At 42.3% G+C, this 23,262-nt stretch overlaps 1 protein-coding gene across 1 annotated transcript in view; it reads left to right on the plus strand.

Moving 5' to 3' along the window:
- The window catches only part of RAB10 (RAB10, member RAS oncogene family), a 180,958-nt gene extending 161,359 nt beyond the window's left edge, over nt 1–19,599 (plus strand). Inside the window, exons 5-6 of the mRNA XM_069233655.1 lie at nt 7,515–7,616; nt 15,804–19,599. Of these exons, the coding sequence (XP_069089756.1) occupies nt 7,515–7,616; nt 15,804–15,887 (186 nt within the window). The 3' untranslated portion in view covers nt 15,888–19,599. The remainder of the gene's footprint in view (nt 1–7,514; nt 7,617–15,803) is intronic.
- Nucleotides 19,600–23,262: the final 3,663 nt, after the last annotated feature.

Raw genomic sequence — 23,262 nt, forward strand, 5'->3', positions numbered from 1 at the left:
AGGATATTAAACCACAGTTGGGGGATTGTCCCTTGATTCCTTTGGGCCCTGGGTTCCTCACACTCTAGGATATTATTAAATGACCAATAAACCAAAGTCCAGAATCGGCCTTGCTGAAAGTTCTGAAGGACAGGGTTTTGATAAGCACTCAGAAGACGTTTCTGAAACTATGATTGACACCTGGGAGAAGATACATAGCCTAAACCAGGAAGAGGCAAAAGTCCCAGTTCCCTCAGGTGTCACTTTGTTGGAACATTACATGGACAGATGTTATCAAAACCCTAGTAAGAGGCCAGGGGCTGTCTCAAACATAGAAAAACCTGTGGCTGGGAAGAGCACTACACTAACACAGTGAACCTCTGACCCCCAGCTTAACCATTTATTCAGCTGTCATCACTCTTGGAAGAGTTGCAACTCACACATACATGAAATTATATTTCTTTCTCCTTTTAATCTGCATGGTAATAAACAGTGTATATCTGCAGAATGTTTGAAAATGTGGTCTTATAATTTACCTGGTATGTACCTGAGGTGGTATTTTAATGTTGGTCCATAAAATTCAAAGGAATGTATAAAAATAAAACAAAGATACTGCCCTCTGCATTCCTTTAGAGGAAAACCATGAACAAATACTGTTCTTGGGGTCAACTTGGAGGGAGGACTCAACAGCTGCCCTTCTTTGCACCAGCAAACATTTCAGCAGTTGGTGACCAGCGTCCATCAGGAAGCCTTACCCAGGGGGAAATCAGTCTTCCTTTATTTGGTCATGTTAATTTTTTGTTTACACTTACTGATCGCCCACATTCTTACTGATCCTCGTTTCCGCAGGGGACTAATGTCTACTGTTGTTTCTACTGTGGTTTCTGGACTTTGGTATTTAGAATGGATCTTTTATATGAATACAATGCAGCTTATGTTTTCTAGTTTGTGTGGCTTTTACAGCTTCTGGTTTTGATCTTCACACTTCCACCCAGACCACTGAACACTTTTTGAGGAAGCAGTAAGTCTGGCTTTGCAAATGTAAGTGGAAAAGATTCTGTATAAAGCGTTTTGGCAGTATTTCTTTGGTCTCAAGAGGGCGCTAGTACAGGAGAGAATCTGTTTGATGGCATGTGTGGCTGTAGATACACATGCTGTGCATACTTCTGCCATCTAGTGTTGGGTCCGGATGTATGCAAGTTGTTTTTCTTCAAAGAAGCTGTTTGAGTCACAAGGTAAAGTGACCCCTCGTCTCAGTGATACTGTGCATGGGCATCAACTCCATTGTTGAATTTTCTTTCCGCCATCGGGTTCGGACGTGTTCTTCACTGCTCTGGTTCGAGACAGTTTTGGGCTCCCATTGGGCCATCATACATCTCCATACTTGTAGATGTTTTCATTTGCTTTTCAGTCACATACATCGAAAACAGGAAGAAAATCCATATTCGGCGGTTCGAGGAGAGTTGCTTCGGGCCATGCCCGGTCGGGCTTCCCTTAGTTTCGCAATACTGGTACCATACAAATGCACTAATGGAATGGACACCCTTCCGATTTTGTCCTAGCTGCCATGCTAAATATCCACACACAGACCTTTCGGTTTGCAATCTGTTTATCTCCTAACCGCGGTGAGGAAATTTGTGACACCTGTCGATCGTTTCAAATGAAGAAGACACTGCTAGATCTTCAGGTGCGTAGCAAAGAAATGCAGCTCAAGGAGTCTGAAGAGACACGGGACATCTTCAGTAACCAAAACATGAAACCACATGAAGTGCTGCATGAGGCTTCTGCGGCAGAGGAAGAGGCCTGGTCTATTCCAGACTCCAAATCGGACTCGGAGAATGAGGCTACCATGCACACGCAGGAGATTACATCGGTGCAGCACGCAGTGAGTACGAAGGCCCCTATCCTACCCACTATAAAACATTCGCATAACCGAACATAAGGCTGCCAGGCCATCACTGCCAACAGGCCATGGTAGGCACGGAACAATTTTCAAGGATGCTCCGCCTTCCGTCTCTGCACCGAAGGCTAAGCCTATAGCTCCCGACAATCCTCAGATTTGACCGGTTTTGGCCCTGACTCAAACCTAGCTGTCTTCGGGACCCGAGACATCGACACCGACCACTTTGGCACCGAAACACTAGGATTCTTCAGTACCGAAAGTTGTGACTTCAACATCCAAGTTGACTGTTTCAGCACTAGAGCCTATTTTACAGACTATGGTGGAGAAACTCAATCCGAAACAAAAGACAATACATATTCAGCCTAATACTGGTTGGATCATCACAAAATCAGCAAAGCTGACACCAACTCAACCCAAGTGTCAATCTTTGAGGAGGCCATCAATTTACCGACAACTCCTAAGAAAAAGGACATGGGAACCAGTCCTATTCCGCCACCTTTACCACACACTCCTCGACCTCTACCTTCTTCACCACACCACTCACATTCAGCTGTAGAAGACATCAGGGCTGTCCACAGTCCTGTATAGCAGATCAAGGAGGAAATGAGGAGACACAAAAGCCACCATTAGATTCTTGGAACACATGATATTGATCCACCAGGTGAGCCAGACCCACACCTGGCTAAACCATCTCCACCAGATGATACCACATCTTTTAATTGGTAGCTAGGGCGGATGCATATCATCAGGCACTAGGACTTGTCAATATCTGCCCATGTTAAAGGGTGTAACACGTCATGCAACTGACATTTTTAAATACCCTGTTCGTGCTAGGATAATTACACCTAGGGTTGATAAATAATGTAAGGTAGCTCCTCCTGGTCGTGCTTATATTAGAGGTCATATTCCACCACTCTTTGGTGGTATCAAATGCTTGTAAACAAGCAAATTCACAAATCACAGCAGATGCACCACCTCCCATTAAGGAATCTAAATTGATTGATTGCATCAGCCAAAGTGTAGGGGTTCAAGCCGCTAATCACTGGAGAATTGCTAACACCCAGTGGCTCTTAGCAAGATATGATAGAGCTCACTGAGATGAAATGGAAGACTTAGTTCAACATCTCCCTGAGGAATTCAGAAAAAAATGCCAACAACTTGTGCAAGAGGGCAAGTTAATTACAAATAATTCTATAAGATGTGCTTTTGATGCAGCCAATACAGCTCCTAGGGGTATAAACACTAGCGTACTATTACACAGACCTTCCTGGTTGTGTATATTAGGTTTTAAACCTAAGGTACAGCAAACACTGCTAAATACCCCTTTTGACTAACCGCATCTTTTTGGCCCTGAAGTAGACCAAACACTAGAGAAAATGAAAAAGGACACTGGAGGTAGACATTTCAAACACCAACAAATTTGATTCCTTTCACAGGCCTATACACATGCAGGGCAATAAACAGCTAGCATCCGATCCCTCTACCTCTTTCAAGCAACACCATTCAACATCCCCTTCTAGAGGATTTTATGAGGCACATAGAGGAAACAATTCAAAAGGTTGAGGAAAAGGGGTTTCCACTCGTGCCACCCCTTCCACATCAAAGCAGTGACTCTTTGCATTCCCCCGATCATTCAACACCTGGCATTGGGCGCCTACAACAGTTTTTTCTAAATTGGCAAAAAAATAACAGATCATTTGGTGTTGGGTATTATACAACATGGTTATTGCCTGGAGCTCATCAACACACCTCCAAACATATCACTCTGAAAACGCAAACTCTCTGTAGAACATTTACAACTGTTAAATCAGGAAGTGCAGGCGTTCCTACAGAAAGGAGCAACAGAATTAGTACCTATCCATCAGAGAGTATATTCACTATAATTTCTTATTCCCAAAAAAAAGACTATTCACCTCGACCGATTCTTGATCTCAGACCATTAAATCTACACATCCTATCAGAGCACTTTCATATGGTGACTCTCCAAGAAGTAATACCCCTATTGCAGCAAGGAGACTTCATGTCTGCACTAGATCTAAAGGATGCACATTTCCACATCCCAGTACATCCAGCACACAGGTAATACCTCAGATTTGTCGTACAAGAAAAGCGTTATCAGTTCAAAGCACTCCCTTTTGGAATAACAATTGCACCTTGTGTCTTCACAAAATGCCTAGCAGTAGTCGCAGCACATTTTCGCAGACACAGTATTCATGTCTTCCCATATCTGGACGATTGGCTCATAAAGTCGAATTCACTCCAGGAATGCATACAGTATACCCAAACCACACTTCATCTACTTCATCAGCTAGAATTTACCATCAATATACAAAAATCCCACCTTGAACCATCTCCGATACAGCCATATCTAGGAGCGGTTGTAAAGTTCTCAGTTAGGGTTAGCCTACCCAAATGCACTCAGGATTCAGCATATAACAACCCTGTTGCAATAGGTATACCCCAACCAACACATACCAGTAAGGACAGTTCAGAGAATTCTAGGTATGATGGCATCTTGTATTGCCATAGTGCCACATGCACAGCTACACATGCGTTCGCTGCAGCAGTGTCTGGCAAGTCAATGGTCTCACTCATAGGATCAGCTACAAGATCTAGTGTTGGTAGACAGCCACACTCACTCTTTGCAATGGTGTAACAAACCATTTGACAAAAGTGCAGCAGTTTCTAGACCCTGTACCCCAGATCACTCACAGCAGATGCCTCTCACAGGTTGGGGGGCCCCCACGACACACCCTCTCAATTCAGGGATTATGGGACACTAGACACCAAGTCGTACACATCAGTTACTTTGAACTTCAAGCCATTCATCTAGCACCCAAAGCTTTTCTAGTTAATCTGCAAGGCATGGTTGTCTTGGTCCGGACGTACTACACAACAGCCATGTTTTATTTGCATAAAGAGGGAGGACACACTATTTAGTTGTCTCGCCTATCTCAGACAATCTGACTCTGGGCAGTTCAGCATCACAGTCATCGTTAGTGGAGCACCTCCAGGAGACAAACGACGACTTTGCTGACCTTCTTAGCAGGATGCAGCAACAAGTCCACAAATGGGAACACCACTCTAATTCCTTCAAACCTATTGCCACCTGTGGGGGTTTCCAAACATACATCTGTTTGCAACATCTCAAAATGCCCAGACTTCGCCTCCAGGCTCCCACACCCATTATCCAAGGGTAAAGCTCTATGGATGAGCTGGTCAGAGATATTTGCCTACACTTTTCCACCTCTCCCTCTTCCGTTTGTGGTGAGGAAGCTCAGACAGACTTCACTCACCCTTATTTTAGTAGCCCCCATGTGGGCACGCCAGCCATGGTTCACAACACTACTAGAATATCAGTAGTTCCCCCATGAGAAGCTTCCCTTACACCCAGACCTTCTCACACAGAACCATGGAGAAATCAGGCACCCAAATCCCAAAGATCCCAATCTTGTGATTTGGCTCCTGAGGTTGTAGTTTCTATACTTAAAACTATCTCCAGAATGCATGACCTTTCTTAAGGAAGCACGAAAACCCACAACTAGCTCACGCTATGCTACTAAATGGAATTCTTTTTTTTTTTGTCAAAACAAACAGATTGATCCTTTTAAAGCAACTGTTCAAAATATTGTTTATTTGCTCCATTTACAAACTTGAGGGTTAGCTTACACTTAAATATGGTTACCACTTGCAGCAGTAGAAGCATATCTGCTAAACAAGCAACACCCAATGTTTATTTAAATTCCTGTAGTTAAGGCATTTTTGGAAGGTCTCAAGTAATTTCACCTAGGGTGCCTCCAGCACCAATACGTACTTACTAGACTTATGGGACCACCATTTGAGCCTTTGCATAACTGTCCAATCCAATTTTATCTTGGAAATTAGCAGCAGCAATCTCTTCACTAAGATGTGTGAGTGAGCTTCAGGCATTAACTTTGGAGGAACCGTTTTCCAAATACATAAAGACAGGGTAGTTCACCGTACCAACCCAAAGGTTGTTTCCACAGTCCACCTAAACCAATCAATTGAATTACCGTTTTTCTTCCTGCAACTTGATACAGTTGCAGAAATAGCTCTACACAATTTAGATGTTAAAAGAGCATTAATGTACTATATTGATAGAACTAAAGATGTTTGCAAAACTAATCAGCTCTGTTGCTTTGTCACCTACACACAAAGGGAAAGCTATATCTAAAGCAGGTATTTCAAGATGGATAATTAAATGTATTCAAACTTGCCATGCTAAGAGTTTTACCCACACCACCTAGAGCACACTCAACTCGTAAAATAGGTACATCTTTGGTTTTCATGGGTAATGTACCATCACTGACATTTACAAAGCAGCCACATGGTCAAATTTGCATACCTTTACTAAGCACTATTGTGTGGATGGACTAGCAAGACAACAAGCAAATGTTGGACAAGCCATGCTACGTACTCTTTTTCAGACCATTGCAACATCCATGGGCTAGCCACAGCGTTTTGTAGGGCACTGCTTTACAGTCTATGCAGAATGTGTATCTACAGCCACACATGCCATGGAATGGATTGTTACTTACCCTGTAAGCATCTGTTCATGGCATGTAGTGCTGTAGATTCACATGCGCCCGCCCTCCTCCCCGGATGCTCGTGGCCATTGCAGTATTAGCTTACACTTCATATGCATGGACATCTCTTTCCAACACTCTGCTCACACTCCGTTCTCACCCGACTGCGGGAAAACAATCTAGCAATGGAGTTGACGCCCATGCGCAGTATCACCGAGAGAAGGGGTCACTACCTCGTTAATCCAACAGCTTCTTCGAAGAAAAACAACTTGCACACACCTGGACCCAACGCTAGGTGGCGAAAGCATGCAGAGCATGTGAATTTACAATACTGCATGCCACAAACAGATGCTTACAGTGTAAGTAACATAATCCTTCTTTGCCAAACCCAGGAGGTCTCCTTTGCTCATTGCATCCTTTTGTCCATGAGTCCTTTGAGGCAGGAGAGCAGCAGAAGAGCACTGCAGGGTCATCTAAATAAGTTACATGCATTTTCCTCTTTACTCTTTGACATAATTAGTAATTAACTCACTTTGGTTGATTAAAGTATAATATTTAATACTTTCATAATTCAGTAAAGTTGATATAATTGGCATGTTTTTTGGTTTTGGTAGATATAGCAAACAGTGCCATTTTAGACATTTCTCACCCTTGGTTAGGCTATCCTATTCTGCAGCCACATTACACAACAGCTTTTCAGAAAGAGTGGACTGTAGAATACAGTTTACTTGATATTAACTCCCATTGTCACCTTTATTACTGTCTGGTCCAAATAGCGTAGCATCTGTGCAGGATTAAAAATAAACAACATTGTATGAAGAGGGCTTGTGTATAAGGCCTGATGGAAGAGCTGTAGACCACTACAGTGGGTAAAAATCATGAGGTCCGAAAACTGGTGTAACACCTTGTACTAATGACATTTCTTGCAGCATTACAGCAATTAAGTGAATACTTCTAATGCTGTCGCCCATTCTTTGTTTAGAAATGCAGCTTTTTTTTTTCTTTGACTTTAAATAAAAAGTATGTTGTCTTGAAATGGCCTTTGATAAACTCTGATTAAAAATATGTCATGTTATTTCTTTTAGATTGCCAGGGAGCATGGGATTAGGTTTTTCGAGACTAGCGCGAAAGCAAACGTAAACATTGAGAAGGCATTCCTCACGTTAGCAGAAGATATTCTTCGAAAGGTAAGTTTACGTTTTTTTTACATTGATTCGGGCATGAATTGGATTATTTTAGCGTCTATTTTTTCGCAAGCATTTAGCCTTATCAATTTAGTTGATGACACACTATACTTGCAGGTGACCCTTCGAAATATATAATTCCAAATGTGGCTGCAGATATTGCTTCTATTAGGCGTGAGATTTTTGGGTATGGCCCCTTGGACACCATCAAGGGCAGTTCACTTATCTTTGCATTGATATTAGTTTCTGCTTTGATAGTTCTGATATGACCGTCATAACGGTATCCTCTGGAACTCCTTTAACATTCAATGTATTGAACACTATCTCAATTTAAGGAAGAAAATAAAGACCTGGATCTTCTGAAAATAAGGGTACCCAGAGTTATGGTTCAGCAAAAACGAATAACAGCCAAAACAGCTCACTTTGCTCGGAGCCCTCCAAGTCTGACACAAGAACGAGACCAGTTCCAGGCAAACTCTCAAACTACCTTAATTGTGAACCTCCACTGCTAACCTGTCACTGCAGGCCTTGGACTAAGCTTAAACTCCTCTGGGCAATCCTAATAACAAAATATTTACTGGTGGCCTATAACCATTGCAAACCAAAACAGATCCCCTGCCCCAGATTGGATCCTCTGAAACCATAATTCCAGGGAAGCCTGTAATCAGGAAAGCCATAGTATCCAAGTATACTTTCAGACAACTACCATCATCCCTCAAACAACTCACCAGCGAGACAGAGCTCCAATACACAGATGTGCCGCTTGTTACTATAATAGGAACAGCAAAGTATAATAAACTGACTATTATACCACCAGCAGTCATCTTGGCCTTAATATAGTCCACCCCTTCAAGTACCAGTGTGGCCTCTCAAAGCTTGTCATGACTGGACACTGTAAATTACTTGATTTGCAGTTGCACAGATAACATTTGCATAAAAGATTGCATCTAATGCAATCTCTCTTTCTAGTCCCTTCCAACTTAATACAGAGTAGCTGCCTTTACCTGCTATAAGGAGGACAGCTTGTGGGTTAATGGTTAGTCACACAGCGGGCACTGGCAGCACAAGCTAGGCAAAGCTACCACTCTAGGGAGACATCCGTGGCCGAGGGTCTCAGCATTCAAACTAGGAGTGCAGACGATGGTTCTTAAGATGTCCTTGACAGGTGCAAATCGTTTTTGCCATGCATTGGATGAATCACTGCAAACAAATGAAAAAGTACAGTGTAGCAGGGTAGGCCGCAGGAGCTCTCCAGTTCAGAGGTTCTTTTTGAAGGGGGAACCAGCATCAAGGGAAAAAATGCCTGCTTGAGGGGGGTTTACAATCTCACCCCCACGCCACATTTATGCAATAATCCAGCTTTCAAAGCTCCCCATGACAGTGGGAATACCTGAGCACGCCAAGGTAGCCCTTTTGAGGAAGAGCTAGGCGGAGAGGTCCTAGTCTGTGACGCGTGGGTGTTTGAGTGACTATTAAATACCACTTTAATCTCCCTCCCCCCCCCCACTCCCTTATTTCTCTCCTCCACCTGTAGATGAATAGGATCAGATTTTTCTCAAAGAATGGAATAAAGTCCCCTTGTGAAAAATGGACTCGAAACATTAGACATGGCAGTTGTATAGAAAGGTTAAAAAGCCTACCAAACGTGAGTCCCAAAAGAAAGGACCTGCAACAATAGAGATGCAGGGTCTGCGGCAAGAGGTTAATTGTCTTCTAATGAAACATGCAGTATAAAAGGTCTTGAAATAAATAAATCAAGGGGTCTTTTTGGTCAGCTTTTGGCACCAGAACCAGACAAAACATGAACCCATTCTATACCTATATACTTTGAACAGATTCATAAAGAAGCAAAAACTGAAAATGGTCACACTGCAAGAGGTTATTCTGCAAAAGGGAGACAACTTGGCAACTATAGATTTGAGCCAATGCATAAAGCGGGGGTAACATGTATAAAACTCAAAACAGCCTTTTGATTGCAATCACATCTTTACAGAAAGTGTGAGTTGCTGAGACTCACAGCACAGGAACCCTTCTTACAAATACATAAGTGGTAATGTAGATAATACAATTTCTGCCAAAGATCACCTCACATTTTCAGGTCAACCAAGCCATACAACCACCAGCATGTTTCAAAATCCAAAACAAAAGCAAAAAGAGGCATGCACATGCTGGATGTAATAAGGGCGATCATATATTACTTGCAGAAAAACAGCCCATATCAGGGAGGGAAATACTCATCTCCTTCGCACAAGCAAGCAGTGTACCAAAGCAGTGTACCATTGCAAGATGGGTAGTCCAGACCTTCTGCAAAATAGCAAGTTTAATGCTGGGACAAAAACAAAAAGCACACTCCAAAAAAGAAGTGGGTAAAGCTAGCATTCATAGTGAATGTCTCCTTATATGGCATCTCTATGGCCCCTGCCTTTACAAAACCCTATAGTGTAGATAATGAAGCGAACAAAAAAGCTCAGGGGTGGGACTGTGTAGTAAAGCGCCAGCTTGCAAATACAAACTCATTTCAACCCTCCTTTTTGGAGGTGAGAATACTGCTGCATAGTTAATGCACAGCATGCAAATTGAGAAAAGATTGACACTTCAGTAGGACATGGTTGCTTTACTGTAGTAGGATGCACAGCCACCTCTAGACCAGCTAAAAGAAAAAGCACTGTGACTTGTGGGCACAGACCATGAGAGGTCCGGAACCAATATAGGCCAGTGCAGCATTCGCAGCACCATTCACATTCCTAAGACTCAGCAGAGAGCCAGTTCTGTCAGGTAAGCAGAACTACAGCACTGCTAGTGACGCAACAGTTATAGTGCAGTAGTGCATATAGGGTGCCTTGGTGCAGTCTGTGTACCCCTGGTGCTCCCATGGAAAGAAGGAGCTGTTGGTGGCAGTTGTAGAAAAGACCCTCTTGTCCAGTCTGTTTCCTTTACCTTTTTTTAATTATGGATTTTTATGGATTTCACATTCGGGTCTGGGAATTCTCTGCAATAGAATATACAAAAATATTCAATGCACATTTGCAACATTTTAAAAGTTTCATATCTCTAAACCTACTGACCAGATTTGCACCATCTAATAGTGTATGTGTTTAGTGTAACTTTACAGAGCAGAAGTTAAGACTGATCCTGAGTAACATTTTGACTCGTCAGCCTACAATCCACTATTTTGGCCCAGTGATATGTTTTCAATAAACCCAGTAGTCTTGAACCATTTTTCCAGCATGAATTTGTTCTGCAGATTACTCACCTTACGAATTCCCCTTTCATGCTTCACTGGAGTGGAAAACATATTTCCAGCAGTGACTAGCAGCGATGCTAGGTGGGTTCATAAAGCTCCATCCATGAAACTGCCTCTGAACATGGTCACCCGAGTTTGAGATGGCACCCAGGGTGCTGATGTGGGGGGTCCTGTTTTTCAATGCCTCATCAACATGGTCTGAAGCACTCTTCTTTTCTCACTGACTTAATTCTCAGTTTCCTATCTTGATTAGGTCTGATGCCTCCTCAAACAGCCTGAGGCATCAAGCCTTGCAGGCAGTGCAGTGAGATGTTTATTTTGGATGCCTACAGCAATGTGCACAACTATGGAGAGGCAAGCCCAGCTAATTTTGACAAGGGCCTGCAGGGAGACCCATAAGCGGGCTCCCTCTTACAAAGGTAAGTCGCTGCCCAGGGAAAGTTCTGCTACGAGAGCTTCTCACAAAATAAACAAGTGCTGCAGGAGAGGTGCTGTCCCATGGCCATTTGGAGTCAATATGCAGACCTCTTGCTTGACTCCTTTGTATCCCTAGCAGTTGAACAGTTCAGCTCAAAGTTCCCCATTCTTTCAACTCATCCTGCAAAGGCTGTTGCTTTCTCACTGACAATGCAGAATCTTTTCAGGAAGGTTCAGCAACCTTCTGAGCAACTCTGATTTTGGGATCATTGAAAAGCAGTTTCCAGCGGGTCTAATTCCACACCTTCATTGGATTCAGCCCAGCACCTAAAGTGAAGTTTGAAACCGCCTAAAGCACTGTTCCTTGTGTGTGTTAGGACCCTGCTCAGCACCCAAGCTGAAGTTGTGGTGGTGTCTTCTACGGAGTCAATAGGAAAAGATGTCTTTGTGTGGCAAAGGAGATAGTCAGGGTTAGATTTAATGGTGAGCCCTTATCTGAGCCACATTGTACGCTCAGTCCTTGATCCCATTTCGCAAGGCACTCCTAGACCTTAAACTGCATGGGAGAACCTAATTTCGAGCCAGGCAGTCTATAGGCTGATCATCAGGTGCCGTAGGCTAGCTCTGATGAGCCACACTTTTTGTCCTCCACCCATGACTGGAGAATTTGATGGCTGATATATTGTACTCAAAACATAACTCAGATGGTTTCTGGCAGTTTGGCTGTATTCACAGCAAATGTCATCTGTGTAGAAGGCCACTATTTTCATGCTTATAGGAACTGGCAAACTTGCAGTCATCTGCATGAAGAAGCCATCTATGACCTAGTGAGGGATGGCCTGGATGTTTCAAAACAGATCCTGAAATATGGCTTTCACTTTCTAGGCACAATGGCCTGGTCTTTAGGTAAGACAGTCATGCTGCAGCGACATGCTTGGATGCCTTCCACTGCTTTTTGAGGGTTGTCCATTCTAAGCTTAAGGACGTGGCCTTTGATGGAAAATGGCTGTTCGGAGACCAAGCAAAATTCCTCTTCGAAAGCGTCAGGAAGAACAGTGGTATGGCCCATGCTCTAGGCCTGGCCTTGCCAGTATGGCAAATCTACCAACAATATTGAAATTTTTGTAGTAACTCTACAGATGTGCAGTCTTGACAACAGGTTTCTGCTTCAGTAGATTTTACCACTCCTGAGGTTGTGGCTCTAGGAGTCAGCAGCTTTAGCAGTTCCAGGCTGCTGTGTCTAGCGGGCTCTGCAATAATCAAATCCCCGAATCACATCCCAGAATCACCGCCTTCACATCATTTGTATTTCTGGTGGAGAGTGCTTCCCTCTTTTTTTTTTTTTCACTAATTGGGAGATGATCACAATGGACCACTGGGTGCTCCGCCTTATCTTGCCAAAGATATGCCATTTCCTCCCCATTTTCCCTACCAGACCACACCACTGCCTTCAGAGTTTTCTCAACCCCATATACTTCAGCCTCATTGGAAACATACCTGCCCTGCTGGAAAAGTGGTCATTGACATGGTTCTTCCAAAAGGGAAGTGGTACTTCTACTTCTTGGTCTCAAAGGACGGAGGCCTGAAAGATATTCTGGATCTCTGCCATCTGAACTTGTTCAGCCAGATCTACAAACTCAAGATACTGCCCCTGAGCCAGATACTGTTGCCCTTAAAATGGTACGAATAGTTAGTGTCCCTGGACCTCCAGGATACCTTCATCTTTTTTTGGTTCTATCCACCTACATGTACTACTTGAAGTTCATGAAGGGATTCCAACACCATCAATTTGCATTCCTCTTTTTCTGACTGACAACAGGATCACAGGTCTTTGTGAGGTTGCTGGCACTCCTTGTTGCTTTACTGTAGAAGTCTGAAGTTCATGTATTTCCATACTTGGAGGACCGGTTGGTGAGGCAGAGTCCCCTGTGCAAGTCCTGGAACATTTCCAGCATGCAATGACACAACTCCATGACCTGGTTCTTTACCATAAACCTCCAGAAGTTCTACTTCTTTTCCACTCAAAGGATGACTTTTGTTGGGCCTGCGCTAAATACTACTTTTATGAAAGCCTTCCCTTCTCCGAGTATCATAGGTATTCTACGATAATCCTGATGTCGGACTCAATCATACTGCAGGTCTTCAATCTGTTGTAGAATCAACAAAAGGAATTAGGAGGATTGGATGGTCCTGTGTACACCCTTCCTGAACTTCAACCAAAATAGATACACGGTACACAGTTAATAAATAAAAAAGGAAGCTACCAGTCGCCTAATCGGGAAAGTAAGTGTTCACAGGTCAACAGACATCTCGGAGAGTCAGGTGCAAGTGCCCTCATTCACCATTTTGTGACATGCTTCATCATAGGGTTTTACTCCAGGTCAGGCCGCATTCCCTGATTGGCCCCTGAGGGGCTCTTTATCGGAGATCCTTTGATCAGGATAGCTGGAATGAGTGCAGTGTGGAGAGGACCAGAAAAAAAGGACAGTTAAAATTGACTATAGAATAAAGGATAATTAATTTTAATAGAGACAAATATGAGCCTATGTCAAGATTAAAATAAAGGAGAATCCTTGGTATAATGTACAAGTTTTCTCCTAGGGGGAACCAAACAGGCTAGCTTGAATCCAGCTGCACAGTGAGCAAGGAACCCACGTCTGGGTGTACCTTTGTCACTTAGCGCGAGCAAGATGATTGTGCAACAAGATAATAGACGAAGAGCTGAAACTTTTCAAACACTTGTCCTCAGTCACAGATCTAGGTCTTTTTTTGATCATCATGCCACCCCAGTTTGGACCCAGCCATCGTCCTTTTGTGTCCCTAAAGTTACTACTGCTCCCCATATGCAATTACCTTGCATGAACATCTTTTTCTCTTACTCTTTTCACACTGTTACTCTCCCGCCTGTGGAAAAAACAATCTATTAAAGAACTTGTTGCCCATGCGCACTATTACTGAGAGGAGTCTCTTGATCCTGTGACTCAAAAAGATTCTTTGAAGAAAAACAAGTTGTACCAATCTGGGCCCAACACTAAAAAGTTTTATCTCTAGTTGAAATAGTTGTCAGGTAACCAATATTATAATGGTTCATGCGATGCATAAGAAAACTATTTTTAGCATGTGACTGTACAACTGTAAAAATAATACGCTGCACAGTACTGTAGAAAACAAATACTATAGTGTCCTAGTTTACTCACACAACATACATTTTTGCTTGTCAAATGCTGGCAAATATAAATGCAGTAGATGGTGAGCTTATGCAGAGCATGTGAATCTACTGCCACGAACAGGTATCTATCTACTGGTACGTAACATTTTCCTTCTGGGAGATACGTGATCTTCCTGCAGATTCATTACTACCTTTCCCAGTAAGCATTTGCTGTGATAAGATCCCATGCAATGCATATGCATTATGTGGTGCGTTTGTCAGTCATGTCCGCACTTCAGGGAAATAAATATCTGCCCTCAACCACAGTCTGTGAAGATTGTCTCTATGAAATATTTTTTCTTCCGGATTTCTAGTCTGATCTGTTGGTAAACTAAAGTTTTCAGTATATATCTTCACAACACGAGCATTGTATTTTTTGCACTCAAATAAAGTACCTGTCCTTTGGGATATGCCAGATAATTGATCCATCAGCCAATATTTCCCAACAGTCATTCCTAAACCTGTATTTGCTGGCCAGAGCAAATAATCAGAGTGCAATTGTCCTGCTTCTGCAGTAGACTAGGAGAAAGAACTCGTTTTTTGTGGAAAGTTTCTTTTTCCAGGTATCCCGTTCTATAGTGAATAATTATTACTCTGGAAGTTTAATTGAATTTCTAGTAGACAGTTGCAGGAAAGTACAAAAATCTTGGGGAGGGGCGCAGCATATGTCAATGTGAAACATCCTGTAGAGGGCCGCAAGTGCAATTCAGGACCTAGTGGTGTCTTCCTGCGCCAGCGGGCTGCGTGCAGGAGCACACTAGGGGCAGCTTACCCCCAGTCCGCTCCCAACAATCCGAGTAGTATCGGGGGCCCACCTAAGTGATTCCTGACGTCATGCGTTTCTTGACCTCCAAACCCTGCAAGCCATCCCTTGGTCCATTGCAATTTCTCAGGTGCAAAATAAAGTTCATAATTAGGGGCATCCATGTTAATACTAGACTGGTAGAGTCTCTGCTGAAAATACCTGTCCAAGATGGCGGTTTTCAGGGACGTGAGTTTAAGCAGTTGGCCTTCTCCATTCTGCGTTGCATTGATCTATTTGGCACATTCACTGTGGGAGATTCAAGACGTGTAGCGTACAAATTGGTACTAGTATTAACAAATATTGTTGAACGGATGATGGGTATAAGTAGAATTGCACCAAGTAGTACGGAGCTGAAAATTACTTCTGGAGGGAGCACAGAGAGGCAAAGGGTGGGGGGCCGAGAAGGTTGTAACAGGAAGTTTAATTTCGCAGTTGCTTAAATCGGTCCGTCCATGTTTGTTGTCTGAATTATTCTGTTAAGATGTGTTGCTACTAATCCTGTTGTTTGCTTTGCAGACCCCGGTCAAAGAGCCCAACAGTGAAAACGTAGATATCAGCAGCGGGGGCGGCGTGACGGGCTGGAAGAGCAAGTGCTGCTGAGCGCCCCTGGTCCTGCCGAGCACCCACTGCCCCCCTCCCCCTCCCTCTCCTCTTGCTTCGAAAGAAACCACCCCGCCCCCGTTTTTAACCCGAAAGCAAATATTTCAACCCCAACCTCCTAACAGAAAAACTCACTGTTCTTCCATTTGACTGCTTGCCGACTGTCGTTTCCTTCACGATGTGTAAAGACGCCGAGAGAAATCATGTCCGACTCATTTTAATTGTACCTCTCCAGCTCGCCACTACATTTTTGTTGTACCGTAGTCCAGTTCTTTTCCATATTAAAACGGAGTACACGACTTGCATCAATCATTTCAACTTTCTCCTGCAGACAGTGTGAGAGTAAAAGCTAGATTTACTTTTTTTGTATTTGCACAAAGGTGGTGTTTTTGGCAGTGTTTATTCGGGTCGTCTTCATCCGTGAAAATGCATTGGCAAAAAAGTTGCGAAATACCACCCACTTTCTAGTCCGTTTTTTTAAGCACGATTATGTCAAACGTTTATTTTGTGCTGTGCCTTATGGGAGTTCAACTTTAAACATATAAATATATATCTTAAGATATATGTGCGTATGTGTTAATCCATTTATTGACAATTATGAACACGTGTAAACCCCTATTTTGGGGATCAAGGGAGTAAACGGTGATAGAAGCCTTTGTGGAGGGGGTAGGGGGAGACATGCCAAACCAATCTATCCCATTAAAAAAAAAAATTGAAAACCTGCTTTTGTTGTTGCTTTACTGCAGTTGTCCAGATGTAGTAAATTGAAGGTTGAAGAGCTAGTGGTGGTTGTTGTACAAACATAACAATTTTATTAACTTTCTGCACTCTTTGCTCAGTTAAATAACTCCTGGGAGATGTCCCTGATGCTTTTTCTTCACTACGTAGCTTTTTGTGTTTCTGCATGCTGCATTCCAACTTTCTTTTTCTGTTGTGGTGTGTGTTCTACATTAGCAGTCGAAGCAAAACTTCACCCTGAATGGGCATGGTGTTAGACGGAAACTGATTTCACCAAAGTGCATCCTGCTAACACACCAGCTTGCTTCTGCCTGCCTCTGGTTATTTTAGATGGTGGTAGCTTCGTTGCATGTGGTGGTTTCCTGTGAAGGGTCGTCTGGCTGGCGGGGTTCATTTTCTTCTATGGTGATGACCAGATTTTGTAACAACGAACTGAAAAGTTTCTTAACTCAGAATTATCCAAATAGTCTGTGCAGTAAATATGCAACATACTCCTGTTAATAAACTGTAAAAAGTTGAAGAGTTCTGCCCTATTTTTTTTAAAAATAGATTTGTTTTAATTCTTCTTGAATTTTCAGCACCATCAGTACTGGAAAGATGAAATGTGTTTCCAGGATGGAGGATGTTGACTGCCTTACAATGGTGACCTGACTTCTAGGCTTTTAAAATAAAAATCTGTTTGACCTCTTAAAATTTGCCATCTTTTCCGAAGGTTGTTAATACATCCGAAATTAATTCAGTCATTTAACTGACTTAATTTTGCATCATGTAGTGTTAGGATGGGTTAGGCTTGGAACATGCTGCCTTTTTCGAACATTTTATGAGTGCTTGCTTAAAAGCTGTGAGAGTCATCTGGTAGAGCCAGAAGTGTTCCACAGTCCCAAGGTCTACACATACTGTTCTGAGCATGGGTCGAATTACTGTCATTTCCTATTACCCATGGCTGCTTTGCATGGTATAATAAAAGATGCAGGAGAAGGGGTGGAGGTTTGAGATGGGCCATCTTTGTTTTCTTTGTGACCTTTTGAAGGATGTAATTAATGGATGTAGGGTTCTTCCCCAAGTATATTCAGCGTGCATTTCCCTAGTGGTAGTTGAAAGTCAGTTATGATGAGTGGAATATGCTGAGGTGAAACACGCCATTATTGCTTTAGAGCCCAAGCGTCAACCACCCATTGATGGCATGCTTCATCAATGGGCTGTGCTCTTAACTGGGATTACTATATTAAGGAGGAAGTATGCTGGACCGATCAATATCCTCTTTCGCTCCACTTGAACTCGTGGGCTTCCCCCTTCATCCCCTTCTTTCTAAACACTGCTATGAGACTAGCCTCCTTTCGGTCCTTGCTTATACGCTGCTGTAATGTAAAATCTTGGTAGACTGTAAGCTCTTCGGGGCAGGAACCAGACTAGATCTGTACAGCCTTTAGTATGTTAGGGTGCTACGTGTAAACAAATGTTGGTTGCGGGGTAGTTTTTCGAAGATCGCATTATTCACTGATTGTGTTTGCAAAATTTTGTTTTGTAAGGCCCAACTAAACCAATGTGACCAGGTCTCTTTAAATTAACCTTTCTACATTCTCTGCTCAGATCTGCACAGTAAAAAGATTAGACAAATGTATTTCTTCACTTGTGAATGATGCTTTAAATGTTTAAGGAAATGCATCCTGTCTTTGGGGATGGAAAGGTGGGTGGGGGTGACTAGGAAAGTGGTATATATTGTAATTATGAATAATTTACTGTTAAAAACAAAAGCATATCAAATCAACGTACCACTGTACATTAGATAGAAAACGAGTGTTAAGATTTTTTTCTTATCTTTTATAGTAAAGCCTCAGCTTAGTTTGCCTTATTAAAATGTAGGTTTTCAGTCTTACAAACTGTTAAAAAAAAAAAAAAATACATCTGTGGGCATATGGGAAGCAATCACATAATGTCAAAAGGTAGGGGGGCCTTATTGTCTTCTATAGCCAATCCAACATTGAGTTGGCAAATGTAAAGCTTCCTTGTGTGCCTAAAGTATTCGTGTTCGATAGAGTGGAGGACTGATGCGGATCAGTAATACAGTACAGGATAAGAATGCATACCATGCACTTTTTAATTTCTGTTCACTTACTATAAGCACTCAGGTTGCTATCCAGCATGTGGCATCCGATATTTTGCCAGTTTCTCCTGGGATGGCCGCAGGCCTTTTGAGTGCATTGATGAAGTGACTGCATCAGTCAAAGTTCCTATGAATGCCGAATTCTGAATGTAGGCCATATTGGTCCGATGTTTGGAATTCTGCTTCTCCCCTCCTCCTCCTCCTCCTCTCCTCAACTCGCCCCAGTCTGGAGCCATGTTCTATCTTGATGAGTATTTGTGCACCTGGCTCACAGCAACAGCCTCCTGTAATTGGGAGGACGCTCCCATGCCCACTTGCCCGGTAAACCGTTTAATGTTAACCCGTCTACAAACTGCCTGTCTTGCACTTTCATTATAAAATTGTATTTTACTTTTAGCTTTACTGATGAGCTCCATCTTTGTCATGTCAACAAGTCAGTACTGTTTCTGATGTTTGTGTTGCAGATGTTGTGCAGAGTTTAACTAAATTTTGTATCTGTTGATGTGACCTCAGCTGAGTGAGCAAAATGAAAGCCTAGGGCTCCCAAGAGATTAACTGACCCGGTTACTTTTCTGTTAAGGTATTAAGCAGGTAGGTCTGCTCTGTAGACTGTTGCTATCTGCTTTATACTTTGTGATGCTTTGTTAAAGAAAAAGGGAAATTGCAGTGTTACCTTTTTGTAAACTTTGTTTAAAGCTTGATTAATTTGCTTATTACCAGCAGCCCTGTCTGCAAACCCAATGGGTTTCTTTGTACAAACTACTTTTGCAACCCTTCCTCTTGGATAGGAGAAAAAAACAAGTCACTGGGGTTAGTTGCCTCAAAGTTCTGTTTCACATTCTAACAAGTTCAATAAACTAATATTTCTGAGATGGTCTACTTCTGTTAATCTGAAGATTTGAGTTACACCTGTTTTTTTTTTTTTTGTCCGCTAGATTTGTTGCCCACAAACATAGAAGTTATTACACTTGAAATTCAAACGGCATCTATTTCTGAATGTTTTCCAGTATTCGTTCTTTAATAGGTTCACCTGCTTCCGTCATCCCAGTCGTCTAGGCGGATGTCTCTCAATGTATTAAATAAGAATTATAATGCTAGATTGAGCTTTAAAAGTTTAATATGGCTATTTGATTAATCTATTCTCATAACTTAACAGGAACCAAACTTCAACTAGTCAGGAGACTGATTAACCAACACTGCTCTCCCCAAGGGCCACCATAAGTCAATTATTTACTGTATGTCCTGTGAAGGGAGCCTCCTCGAGCTCTGCAGTGCTTTTTTCTGAGAAAGATGTGTTCTTCATTTGAAAGTCAATTCTGATCGCTACTATTGTCAACCTTAGCCTCTCACATGTTGGTATTTCTCTGACTGAAAACATGGCAGAGCTTCTTAAAAGTAATCTCTCTTCAGACCTTGGGGCCCCTTTGGGAAATTAATTGCGAATGCCCCCCCAAGGAGTGCATCTTGTGCTTACATTCTAGACACAAGCCCAAGGAATGCAACACTTGCTGCACCTTCGTAGCCAATACCCAGAAGGACACACAATAGATCATGTCTATTGCTACAAGAGATCACGGCCAAGGAGATGCAATTTTCAGGAGATGAACATGAAGGAATGTCAAAGTCCTCCAAAAAAGACTCACAAGATAGGCCATTTTTATGAATGTTCTCCAAGCATTCCGTTCAAGAATAATCATCTGGTTAACCGAGGAGGAAGGTGCAAAGATAAAAAAAAAATGTACCGAGCTGACATCTGCTAGACCTCATAGCTCTACTCTGGACATCATGGAATGTACTATGAAGAAAGATGTGTCTTCAGGTCTAGAAAGACCACAATCTGAACCTTAAACACCACCTCATTAGGTTTACCCCCCAGACTCATCTGAGACCAAGTCAAATCACCGCTGATGTAGCCTTGATCAACAAAAAAATAAATATTTGAGGTACACTGAATACAGCCAGTCTACGACTGTTAAGTCCACGGCATCGAAGACCACATTGTCTGTGGTAAATCCACTGACAGGCCTGCCAAAATCTCTAAAGACATCTACGTTGTTAAAACCGTCCTAGACTGATTCGTCCACAAGACCATCTAAGGTCATTGTAATATCAGACCGACATTCCTGTCTCTTTTTTTCGAGCACACTTCATCCAGTAAATTATTGCTTTTTTTTTTTAACCACAGTATTTACTGAACAGACTATTTGGATGGAGAGTCGTTTTGGGCTTGCTCTACAGTCCTACGCAGCTTAAAATCAAGTGCCAGGTGAACTATTGGGATAACCAATAATGTCGACTGGGGATATTCTCTTGCTGAATAACCTGTTTCCCAGCCCAGGAGTACTGAAGCCAATTGATGCAGAGTCCTTTGGAGAGCAATATGCTTATGAGGACTTTGAAGAGAGCTACCAGTACCAGGAAGAGTCTATGATGCAGGTCCCTAGGGCATTAGTGAAAAATATACCCCTAATGGTGCAAACTAATATAAAAGATTGTTGATGGCCAGCCAGAGTCAGTTAGTGCAATATGTCCCAACACTCTGTAGGTACCAAATGCTCCCAGTGTGCTCTAACAAGTAAGATGAGCAATCAACAAAATGCTCTTCTGATACAGGGAAGACCCCAAAAAGTCGCTGTTCAACCTCTGTAAACCCGATCATGGAACACACGTTGAGTCTTGCTCTAAGTATTCAGCCTTTTCTCTTATTTTCGTTAATTTGTTAGAACTTCTAGCCCACAAGTCGTCAGGCTTTCTCACCTAGACTTCCTCAGACCTAGAAACATGTATAATGTTATCTGAGATTTTAAAAATTACCAATACCATCACCAACATTCCAAATGTGATTCAACCCTCAAGTCTCCTAGTCAGTAATCCAAAACTTTCTGTAGGCACCAAATGTGAATTCATGCATAAGTTCATACAAAATATTTCCTCCTTCGGTAGTTAGTAGACTAGTGTCTTAATATATGAATCAGACTATACAAGGTCATTTGACAGTGTGCTCACTATAGTGAGAATTTTACAATTTCCCAAAATTATTAATACTAAGGTAGGGTTCCTGAGTATTTTATTTGTTGGTTGGCATGGTTATCTCAGGTATTTGTATTCTTCCAAATCTTCGTAACAATTGGTTAGCCCATTCTCAATGCGCCACCCTATTAGGTGGAATATGCACACTGTTATTTCATGTGAGCACTCTCCTAATACATTTTTTATCTCGCATAGCACTGTATGATAACAATGGACCTCGTAAATTCTGATTTAATATTTTAAGTTACTAGTCAACTATGACATACAAGTTGGAAAACAATTGTATATTCGAATGTGCTTCCTACAGTAATTTTCTGATTGCGGACTAGGAAACATGAGGGCTGGATCACGTTTAAGATTTTTGTGATGGTAATTGTACTTTTGTGAAATCTCAGATAACTTGTATGTTGTGTGAGTTTGCTAGCCCTGTGGAAGTCTAGGCAAGAAAGCCTCATGAAACGTGCTGGCTAGCAGTTCTGGCAAATGGAAAAAAATAAAAGAACAGACTAATTGTCCCAAGCAAGACTTGACATGTGTTCTTTGATTGGGCTCAGAGATTGAACAGTAACATGAAGATTCCCACACCAAGCCACTCTGCCAGTGTTGCATAGGCCTCCGCCCCAAACTCAAACATCAACACCTAGAGCACTGAGAAAAAGTTTCTCTTGTGAGCACAAAAATATCTACTAAATGTGTTGATCCACCACCTTCAAGAACAATTTTTCCTCCAACTCACAAGGATATATACTCTGAGGACCAGAAGGAGGATGAGATCCCGGATGACCCCTTCAGGATGTGGGTTCAAAATGGCACAGTTGTGTGGTAGCATAATCTGCCCCACCTACCACACCTGCAGTAAATTCTCCTTTGGGTTACATCTGGGAATTTCACACATTGATTGAAAGAGCATTCAAAATATTTGACCTTTTATCTACTATACCAACATAATGTACCCTACGTAAATTTAAGGAACCAACTCGTAAATTGGATCCTGATTGTCAGAACAGAAGGTCTACAAATAATGACAAATCTAGCAACAGTGGCAGCCATTGCTCCACGTCCGGGCAAGAAAGTCAAGGTCCCTGGCAACAACCTGTCTCATAGGCTGCCCTCAGCTGGACTCTTTGGCGATGCAAGCCCGTAAAGAGATGTCCAAGGAGTCCCTCAACTCCGCGTTGATAGACGGTTAGACAACATTGGAAAACGTTCCTATGCAATGGCTGCTACCACTGTCAGATCATTTACGTTTTGCAGCATGAATCTTTTTCTGAATTCAAGTGCTTTTCATTATTCTTCCATTTAGTGGTTGAGTCCAAAACTTTTTTTTTTTGTGTGTGTGGAGTAGTCTGCCACCATTTGGTGGTATGCCTCCCCCGTATGTCGGACAGTGCCCCAGATGTTCCTGTGCATACTGGCCATCTTCAGTTTATTTCTTCTGTTGGGTCTGGAAGCAGCAGAGAAGCTTCAAAACTTAAAAAAAAAAAAAAAAAAAAGAAAATGATC

This window comes from Pleurodeles waltl, chromosome 5 (assembly GCF_031143425.1).
Source record: "Pleurodeles waltl isolate 20211129_DDA chromosome 5, aPleWal1.hap1.20221129, whole genome shotgun sequence".
NCBI classification, from domain to species: Eukaryota; Metazoa; Chordata; class Amphibia; order Caudata; family Salamandridae; genus Pleurodeles; species Pleurodeles waltl.